Source organism: Trichomycterus rosablanca, chromosome 5, assembly GCF_030014385.1.
Source record: "Trichomycterus rosablanca isolate fTriRos1 chromosome 5, fTriRos1.hap1, whole genome shotgun sequence".
Lineage (NCBI taxonomy): Eukaryota > Metazoa > Chordata > Actinopteri > Siluriformes > Trichomycteridae > Trichomycterus > Trichomycterus rosablanca.
Genome location: NC_085992.1, coordinates 14,987,566 through 14,998,392, shown reverse-complemented (window position 1 = coordinate 14,998,392; position 10,827 = coordinate 14,987,566). Strand labels below are relative to the sequence as shown.

The 10,827-nt window shown below is 41.3% G+C and overlaps 1 protein-coding gene across 1 annotated transcript; it reads left to right on the top strand.

Annotated features, from left to right (window-relative positions):
- The first annotated feature begins 4,116 nt into the window (after window positions 1-4,116).
- LOC134314931 (interferon alpha-inducible protein 27-like protein 2A) lies at window positions 4,117-9,657 on the top strand. Its single transcript, XM_062995759.1, has 4 exons — window positions 4,117-4,188; window positions 4,268-4,303; window positions 8,689-8,850; window positions 8,961-9,657. Exons 1-4 carry the CDS (start codon window positions 4,179-4,181, stop codon window positions 9,056-9,058), a joined length of 306 nt encoding a protein of 101 aa, XP_062851829.1. The 5' UTR covers window positions 4,117-4,178; the 3' UTR covers window positions 9,059-9,657.
- The last annotated feature ends 1,170 nt before the right edge of the window (window positions 9,658-10,827 follow it).

The following is a 10,827-nucleotide window of genomic DNA, read 5'->3' as shown; positions in this document are numbered from 1 at the left end:
TCCATGTTATTAGCTCCACTTATCATATAGAAGCACTTTGTACTTCTATAATTACTGACTCTAGTCCATCTGTTTCTCTGCATGCTTTTTTAACCTGCTTTTACTCTGTTCTTCAATGGTCCGGACCATTACAGAGCAGGTATTATTTGGGTGGTGGATCATTCTCAGCACTGCAGTGACACTGACATGGTGGTGGTGTGTTAGTGTGTGTTGTGCTGGTATGAGTGGATAAGACAGAGCAATGCTGATGGAGTTTTTAAACAGTTCACGGTCACTGCTGGACAGAATAGTCCACCAACCAAAAATATCCAGCCAACAGTGCCCCATGTGCAGCGTCCTGTGACCTCTGATGAAGGTCACTTGTAATCTCACGGTTGGACTACTGCAACTCCCTCCTGGCAGGAGCTCCCATATCCACTATTAAACCCTTGCAGCTCATTCAAAATGCAGCTGCCCGTCTGGTTTTTAACCAGCCCAAACACTGCCACATCACCCCACTGCTGTGTTCTCTTCACTGGCTTCCTGTAGCTGCACGCATTCAGTTTAAAACACTGATGCTCGCCTACAAAGCCAAAAATGGACCAGCCCCAAGCTACCTTTGAGGCCTAATCAAACCCCGCTCTGTACCGCGCAACCTCCGAGCCACTAGTCTCGCTCGACTTGATCCTCCACCCAGGACTAAAGGAAGACAAGCATCAAGGCTCTTCTCTGTTCTAGCACCCAAGTGGTGGAATGAACTTCCTCTGTCCGAACATCTGAGTCTCTTGCTGTCTTTAAAAAACAATTAAAAACCCACCTTTTTACTAAACACTTAAGCTGACTTGTACCTATTTACTAACATTTTTTTTCCATTTCCAAAAAAACAACAACACTTTGGTTCTAACAGGTTTCAGCAGATTCGTGGTCTTTGACTGTTGTTTACTAAAACTTGAGAAATGACATGTTTACTATGGAAGCACTTCTGTAAGTCGCTCTGGATGAGAGCGTCTGCTAAATGCAGAAAATGTAAATGAAGGTCTAGAACAGAGGTCACTAACAGGCGGACCGCGGTCCGGGTCCGGACCCAGAAGCTGTCCCATACGGACCCGGACCTATAGCCAAAACAGAAAGTTATTATTTGAAACCTGACGGAGCGCTTCTATTTTAACCGGCGCAGCTTTTGTAGTCTTTACGGTAGCGGTTTAGCGGATGAGAAAACGCACAGACCAATCACGTGACATGCACGCCAATCAAGTCTGTGCATTCCAGCCGGTAAACACTGCGACTGCAGTGCAGACAGTTGAGAGAGTTAGAGGCGAGTTACATGTGGAAAGAAAAAGAAAGATAGCGAACGTAGAAAAAACGAAGGGAGAGATACAGACAACTGTGCAGGAGAAAGTTGAGAAAAAGACGAGTGAGACAGGAGACAAATGGCGCTCTCCAAAAAAGAAACGTGTACAGCAAAAATACAGCATTTAATCCGTGATGGAGAGACTAATTTCTGTTTTTACTTCACACTGGAGCACAATTTATTTTTATTTTCTCTTAATTTGATAAGAGAAAGGTTTGATAAGGTGGGGCGGCCCGGGTCCTCTCTGTGTGTGCATGTTCTCCCCGTGTCCGCATGGGTTTCCTTCGGTGCTCCGGTTTCCTCCCACAGTCCAAAAACATGCAAGTGAGGTGTATTGGAGATACTAAATTGTCCATGACTGTGTTCGATATAACCTTGTGACCTGATGAATCTTGTGTAATGAGTAACTACCGTTCCTGTCATGAATGTAACCAAAGTGTAAAACATGACGTTAAAATCCTAATAAATAAACAGACATTTGATTTGACAGTTATTGATAACATGCAGATGTTGATACAACTACTAGGCTACATTATACTATATTGTATATATGTTATAGTGGTTAAGGTACTGGACTAATAAACAGAAGGTTGCCGGTTCAAGCCCCACCACCACCACAAAGTTGCCACTGTTGGGTCCCTGAGCAAGGCCCTTAACACTCAATTGCTCATTGTGTTCCGCTCATTGTGTAAGTCGCTTTGGATAAAAGCGTCTGCTAAATGCTGAAAATGTAAATGTAAATATCAATATATTTACATTATATATATATATATATATATATATATATATATATATATATATATAGTTAAACATTCCGGACCTTTGCTTCAAGAAATTTTCTCTAACTGGACCCCTTTAAATTTTAGTTGAATACCCCTGGTCTAGAAGATGACCAACTCAAACAGCAGCAGTAGATGAGCGGTCATCTCTGATCTACAAGGTGAACCATCTAGGTAGGAGTGTCTAATAGAGTGGACAGTGAGTGGACACGGTATTTAAAAACTCCAGCAGCACTGCTGTGTCTGATCCACTCATTCCAGTACAACACACACTAACACACCACCACCATGTCATTGTCACTACAGTGCTGAGAATTATCTACCTACTTTGTGGTGGCCCTGTGGGGGTCCTGACCATTGAAGAACAGTTAAAGCAGGTTAAAAAAGCATGCAGAGAAACAGATGGACTACAGTCAGTAATTGTAGAACTACAAACTGCTTCTATATGGAAAGCGAGTGTAGAAACAAGGAGGTGGTTTTAATGTTATGGCTGATCAGTGTATACAGCACTGCTACAGGACAGAAATCCAATGAATGTACTGCTTTGTTTTGTTACAGTAAAATGTAGAACAGCTGCAAGATTTCATTTAAATCAATTATGACACAAATTCAGTATTTAATTATTTTAAATGCAAACTTACATGTATTGTTTTATTTGTTAAGCGGTCGAGCAACGTTAGATCAATTTAATGGATCTTTAAAGCACATCCTCGTGTATTGTTTTTCATTAAAGAGGTGTAGCAACGTGAAAACAACGTATGTTACTATAGAAAAGCAATGACGTATTGCATTTTACATTTCCCACTGCATTTCTATTTAGCCCCTGGTCCTCCCCATAATGATACAGTATGCTATTTTAATCCCAGGGTTGATTTATTTCCTGCTTGTGTTTCGTTTCTGAATCATTCCTTAAGTTTCGATTCTGTGTAAGAGCGCCACCTTTCTGCTACTGCATTATAAATTTTGCTCAGTGTGAATCCCTCACCATGCCAAAAATGCCATTACTTTAGCTGTATTTATTTATTTAAATCTACTGTAGTGTCCAAACGTTTGCATAGGACTGAATAGACTTAACATTAAAACCACCTCCTTGTTTCTACACTCACTGTCCATTTTATCAGCTCCACTTACCATATAGAAGCACTTTGTAGCTCTACAATTACTGACTGTAGTCCATCTGTTTCCGTACATACTTTTTTAGTCTGCTTTCACCCTGTTCTTCAGTGGTCAGGACCCCCACAGGACCACTACAGAGCAGATATTATTTAGGTGGTGGATTATTCTCAGCACTGCAGTGACAATAACATGGTGGTGGTGTGTTAGTGTGTGTTCTGCTGGTATGAGCAGCACTGTCCACTCTATTAGACACTCCTACCTAGTTGGTCCACCTTGTAGATGTAAAGTCAGTGACGATCGCTAATCTATTGCTGCTGTTTGAGTTGGTCATCTTCTAGATCTTCATCAGTGGTCACAGGACGCTGCCCACGGGAAGCCGTTGGCTGGATATTTTTGGTTGGTGGACTATGCTCAGTCCAGCAGGGACAGTGAGGTGTTTAAAAACTCCAGCAGCGCCGCTGTGTCTTATCCACTCATACCAGCACAACACACACTAACACACCACCACCATGTCAGTGTCACTGCAGTGCTGAGAATGATCCACCACCCAAATAATACCTGCTCTGTGGTGGTCCTGTGGGGGTCCTGACCATTGAAGAACAGGGTGAAAGGGGGGTAACAAAGCATGCAGAGAAACAGGTCATGATGTTATGCCTGATCGGTGTATTTAAGCAATAGAAAATGAGAGGGAGGGAGTTACTTTGGTATTATACAACAGCTTTTACAAAATAAAGAAAAATCAAAGAATCCAATGAAAAAATAGTTTTACAACACAGAAGGCTATAAAACTCATCTGGTTTATATAAAGCTACCAGTTAGATTGAAGTAAACAAGACGTTATCTCCTGCTTTCTGAGTCATTCCTTAAGTTTCGATTCTGTTTAAGAGCCCCACCTTCATGCTGCTGCTGTATAAATTCTGCTCAGTGTGAACAGACACACAGTTACTGTTACAATGGTACCCCGTAAGTAGCTCCTGCTCTGTCAGATTTCATTTTTGATGTCTTTAAAATATTTATTAATACTTAATGTTTTTCTTTTAAGCTGTTGCACCAATTATTGCGGCTGCTGTCGGAGCAGGTATGTACTAAACAGACTTAATTATAATCTCAAGCTTTATGTTTTTAACCAAATACTGTGGTGTAAACTACCACATTTAGGATACACTGGAAAATGTGAAGTGTTCCTCCAAAGTCTTCTAGTACATGATTTGTGTGTGGATGTGTTACTTAAGGTTGTTGACATCTCAGGATATGTACTCAGGATAAGTCTAAAAATGTCGATTTCCTGTAGCTCCGTGAAGCTGGCCCCCCATGTGGTCAGAAATGGAATCTAAATATTATTATTCGTTTGTGCTGGTTTGTGTCGTAGGAATAATCGAGAAATTAAGCATTATATTTGATTACCTGTGACGTCACTCAGCTCCCCCCATCAGAGGCCAAATTGCAAATTTCCAAAACCATCTCATTCGTTTGTGCTGCTAAAAGAAACATTTGTGCTCTTTTAATTCTCAACTTATAGGCGAAACAATGTTTTCTTTTTTTTTTTCGAGTTTTTGGTGCGATTTGGATGTTAATGGGGGGCTGGCAGTGGCGTAACTAGGAGCTCATGGGCCCCAGTGCAAAAAAAAAAAGATTGGGGCCCCCCCAACAAGTTGAACTTGAACAGTCTATAATTTTTATGGAAGGTTTATTTTAACAGAGGCTCTCTCTGTTAAAATAAACCTTCCATAAAAATTATAGACTGTTCAAGTTCAACTTGTCAACAGAATATCAACAAAAAATCCAGAAAAAAAACATTAAATAAAAGTTATAAATTAATTTGTATTTATTTAAGGGAAATAAGTATTTGATCCCCTACCAACCAGCAAGAATTCTGACCCCCAAAGACCGGTTATGTGCCCATGAGGCACACAAATTAGTCCTGTCCCTGTATAAAAGACACCTGTCACAGAATCAGTTTCTTCCGTCCAAAACTCTCAACCACCATGGGCAAGACCAAAGAGCTATCAAAGGACGTCAGGGACAAGATTGTAGACCTGCACAAGGCTGGAATGGGCTACAAGACCATCAGCAAGAAGCTTGGTGAGAAAGAGACCACTGTTGGTGCGATAATTCGAAAATGGAAGAAATACAAGATCACAATCACCCTCACTCTGGAGCTCCATGCAAGATCTCACCTGGTGGGGTAAGAATGATTCTGAGAAAGGTGAGGTCAGTCCAGAATTACACGGGAGGAGCTTGTCAATGATCTTGTATTTCTTCCATTTTTGAATTATCGCACTAACAGTGATCTCTTTCTCACCAAGCTTCTTGCTGATGGTCTTGTAGCCCATTCCAGCCTTGTGCAGGTCTACAATCTTGTCCCTGACGTCCTTTGATAGCTCTTTGGTCTTGCCCATGGTGGTCGAGAGATTTGAACGGAAGAAACTGATTCACCAGAGCTGCACAGGTTGCTACTGGAATCCTCTTCCACTCCTCCATGATGACATCACGGAGCTGGTGGATGTTAGACACCTTGAACTCCTCCACCTTCCACTTGAGGATGCGCCACAGGTGCTCAATTGGGTTTAGTCCATCACCTTTACCTTCAGCTTCCTCAGCAAGGCAGTTGTCATCTTGGAGGTTGTGTTTGGGGTCGTTATCCTGTTGGAAAAGGGATTTCAAAGAGTTTTCGAAGGGAGGGGATCATGCTCTGTTTCAGAATGTCACAGTACATGTTGGAATTCATGTTTCCCTCAATGAACTGCAGCTCCCCAGTGCCAGCAACACTCATGTAGCCCAAGACCATGATGCTACCACCACCATGCTTGACTGTAGGCAAGATACAGTTGTCTTGGTACTTCTCACCAGGGCGCCGCCACACATGCTGGACACCATCTGAGCCAAACAAGTTTATCTTGGTCTCGTCAGACCACAGGGCATTCCAGTAATCCATGTTCTTGGACTGCTTGTCTTCAGCAAACTGTTTGCGGGCTTTCTTGTGCGTCAGCTTCCTTCTGGGATGACGACCATGCAGACCGAGTTGATGCAGTGTGCGGCGTATGGTCTGAGCACTGACAGGCTGACCTCCCACGTGTTCAACCTCTGCAGCAATGCTGGCAGCACTCATGTGTCTATTTTTTAAAGCCAACCTCTGGATATGACGCCGAACACGTGGACTCAACTTCTTTGGTCGACCCTGGCGAAGCCTGTTCCGAGTGGAACCTGTCCTGGAAAACCGCTGTATGACCTTGGCCACCATGCTGTAGCTCAGTTTCAGGGTGTTAGCAATCTTCTTATAGCCCAGGCCATCTTTGTGGAGAGCAACAATTCTATTTCTCACATCCTCAGAGAGTTCTTTGCCATGAGGTGCCATGTTGAATATCCAGTGGCCAGTATGAGAGAATTGTACCCAAAACACCAAATTTAACAGCCCTGCTCCCCATTTACACCTGGGACCTTGACACATGACACCAGGGAGGGACAACGACACATTTGGGCACAATTTGGACATGTTCACTGTGGGGTGTACTCACTTATGTTGCCAGCTATTTAGACATTAATGGCTGTGTGTTGAGTTATTTTCAGAAGACAGTAAATCTACACTGCTATACAAGCTGTACACTGACTACTCTAAGTTATATCCAAGTTTCATGTCTATAGTGTTGTCCCATGAAAAGATATAATGAAATATTTGCAGAAATGTGAGGGGTGTACTCACTTTTGTGATACACTGTATGTATATACAGTGGGTGGTTGAGTTTATGTCGTGGATCGGCCCCCCCTGCCATGGGCCCCAATGCACCTGCCCCCCCTGTAGTTACGCCCCTGGGGGCTGGGTGACGTCACTCGAAAAAAACAACAACATTGTTTTGCCTATAACATAAGAATTAAAACAGCGCAAATGTTTCTTTTAGCAGCAAAAATGTAGCACAAACGAGTGAGATGGTTTTGGTGCAATTTGGACGTTAATTGGGGGGCTGGGGGGCTGGGTGACGTCACTTAAAAAAAACATTGTTTCGCCTATGACGTAAGAATTAAAACAGCTCAAATGTTTCTTTTAGCAGCACAAACCAGCACAAACGTAGCACTAACGAATGAGATGGTTTTGGTGCGATTTGGATGTTAATGGGGGGCTGGATGACGTCACTCGAAAACAAAACAAAACATTGTTTCGCCTATGACGTAAGAATTAAAACAGCACAAATGTTTCTTTTAGCAGCACAAACGAAGGAGATGGTTTTGGTGCGATTTGGACGTAAATGGTGGCTGGGTGACGTTACTCAAAAAAAAAACATTGTTTCGCCTATGACGTAAGAATTAAAACAGCACAAATGTTTCTTTTAGCAGCACAAACCAGCACAAACAAATGAGATGGTTTTGGTGTGATTTGGATGATATTGGGGGGCTGGTGACGTCACTGGACCAATATTTATGGCTTTATAAGTTGAGACTTAAAACAGCACAAATATTTCTTTTAGCAGCACAAACATAGTACAAACGAATGAGATGTGCGATTTGATTCGATTTTGGTGCGATTTGGCCTCTGATGGGGGGGGGGGGTTGAGTGACGTCACAGGTAATAAAATATAATGCTTAATTTCTCTGAAACGGTGCCAGCACAAACGATGATTCCTACAAACACAGCACAAACTACTAATAATATTTATATTCCATTTCTGACCACATGGGGGGCCAGATTCACGGAGATCCTTTTCCGACATGTATTATCGCCTAAGCTTTTTTTTTAAACTCATTGCGATATGCTTTTAAAAATAATGATGGATTTTCATGAACATGGTCACGCTAATTTAGATTTAAATGATTTCTTTATAACTCCAGCTGTTACCAAGGGACCACTACTTACTTCAACTGCAAAGTAATAAAAGTTCTATAGAATTGTCACAGTAAATTGTAATATCATTATGAAAACATATTTTATTTACAATATATAAATAAAACATTATAAGTATAGGGTCTATATCAGGGGTGCCCAATACGTCAATCACAATCCACTTGCTGACTGAGAAAATATCCAAAAATACTGTATGTGCCACATATTTGACAGCATTTTTTAATCTGTGAACCTACTTCAAAGAATCAGCCTTTTCTCCCATGAAAATAGTCTAAATATTAGTCCAACTTTTCTGATGAACACAATTGACATTAGCAGCTCTTGTCCAGACTACATAAACCTGGCTGACACCATTCAAGTGCAAATCATCAGAATAAGGTAAGTTTGATTTTTCAGTCGCTTGCCCTGTAATGCTAAATATCAACATAGGCAAACAAAGCACATTTAAAAAACCTTTTTAAAAGGAGATCGCGATGAACTGTCAACTGAAATATTACATCTCAAGCGACGAAAGTATGGGCACCCCTGGTCTATATTATACACTATAAGTACACCATGTATTCAAATAATTGATTACTTTTTTCAACAGTTCATATAATGTTCCTCTCTCTTACTGTTTTGTTTTTAAGTCGTCACTGCTGTGGCAGCTCCGGTTGTGATTTCAGCAGCTGGTTTCACAAGTGGTGGCATTGCTGCCGGATCCCTGGGGTCATGGATGATGTCGTCAGCTGCCATTGCTAATGGTGGCGGTGTTGCTGCAGGAAGTGCTGTGGCCTTCCTGCAGGCTGCTGGTAAATACAGTGCCCTTAGAGACAAACAGAATGACAGAATGATGATAATCAGGCCATCAACATTTTTCACTGTTCTGCATATCTTATTCTGTTTATATCCTGTTTTTTAGGGGCAGCCGGCCTTACTGTTGCTGCCAAAGTTGCTGTTGCTTCTGCAGGAGCTGCTGTTGGTGGTGTAGCCGGTGCAGTAGCTATGCTATTCCCTTAAAGAAACTTTGCTTTACTGTTGATGGTAAAAAAAATAAAGTTGTGAAATCCATTTGACTGAACAAGATTGGAGATTGTTTGAATTGTTTAGCCAGTTCATTCAATTATTTCTGTTAACAGTAAATGTTAAGGTTAATTTAATATTCTCTTCAAAACTTGTTCTGGTGCTCATCAACCATGCAGCTGAATGAGGATCTAAAACATGAAAAAGTATATTAATATATTACAAGTTTTACTCTTCAACATAGTGAAATTGCAGTGAAGATGAACTGTACTTGAGGCCACAGCATCTAATCCACTAGCACACCATCGCCTAGATACGAGTTTGAATCTTAGCTGTGCTAGTGTTGAAAAATCATTGCCGCAGTACATTTGTGGCCTCTGCTCTCTGGTTAAGTCACATGCACTAGCAATGGATGATCTGGAGAACTTTGCTCTCTTTGCGGACAGATGAAAAGTGGTTAGCGATTACAGATGTGTGTGTGTGTGTGTTTGCCCTGTGATGGACTTGCGACCTGTCTGGGGTGGTTTTTTTTTTACCTTTTGCCCACTGAATTGTACCTAACGCGACCCTGAATAAAAGATAAACTGGTGGTAAAACAGACAATGATTGTCCTAAATTTTACACATTAAATTGTTATTATACTGAATAGAGAAAAATGACTATCTAAAAAAAGGTAAATTCAAAATTTGCCTTGAGGACTTGAGGATTATGTGGTGATGTTACAGTTAGTAAAACTGGTAGAGCTTTTTGTTTTACATAGAATAAAATGATGTCACATAATGAAAAACAAAATTATACTAAGATATAATTGTGATTCATCATCCTGGGAAGGATTAAGTGTGCTGAGTTTATTTAATCAGGCAATACCTTAAAAACCCACTACATTTTATATATAGAAGCACTTTGAAGTTCTACAATTACTGACTGTAGTCCATCTATTTCTCTACATACTTTTTTTTAGCCTGCTTTCACCCTGTTCTTCATCGGTAAGGACCCCCACAGGACCACCACAGAGCAGGTATTATTTAGGTGGTGGATCATTCTCAGCACTGCAGTGACACTGACATGGTGGTGGTGTGTTAGTGTGTGTTGTGCTGGTATGAGTGGATCAGACACAGCAGCGCTGCTGGAGTTTTTTTTTAATACCGTGTCCACTCACTGTCCACTCTATTAGACACTCCTACCTAGTTGGTCCACCTTGTAGATGTGAAGTCAGAGACAATCGCTCATCTATTGCTGCTGTTTGAGTTGGTCATCTTCTAGACCTTCATCAGTGGTCACAGGACGCTGCCCACGGGGCGCTGTCGGCTGGATATTTTTGGTTGGTGGACTATGCTTAGTCCAGCAGTGACAGTGAGGTGTTTAAAAACTCCAGTAGCGCTGCTGTGTCTTATCCACTCATACCAGCACAACACACACTAACACACCATCACCATGTCAGTGTCACTGCTGTGCTGAGAATGATCCACCACCCAAATAATACCCGCTCCGTAGTGGTCCTGTGGGGGTCCTGACCATTGAAGAACAGGGTAAAAGCAGGCTATAAAAGCATGCAGAGAAACAGATGGACTACAGTCAGTAATTGTAGAACTTCAAAGTGCTTCTATATGGTAAGAGGAGCTGATAAAATGGACAGTGAGTGTAGAAACAAGGAGGTGGTTTTAATGTTATAGCTGATCAGTATATGAGTTATGCACATTTTTATTTCAAGAAAATGTTTAGCAATAAAAAAATTAATAAAATAATAAAATTCAAAAATTAATAAA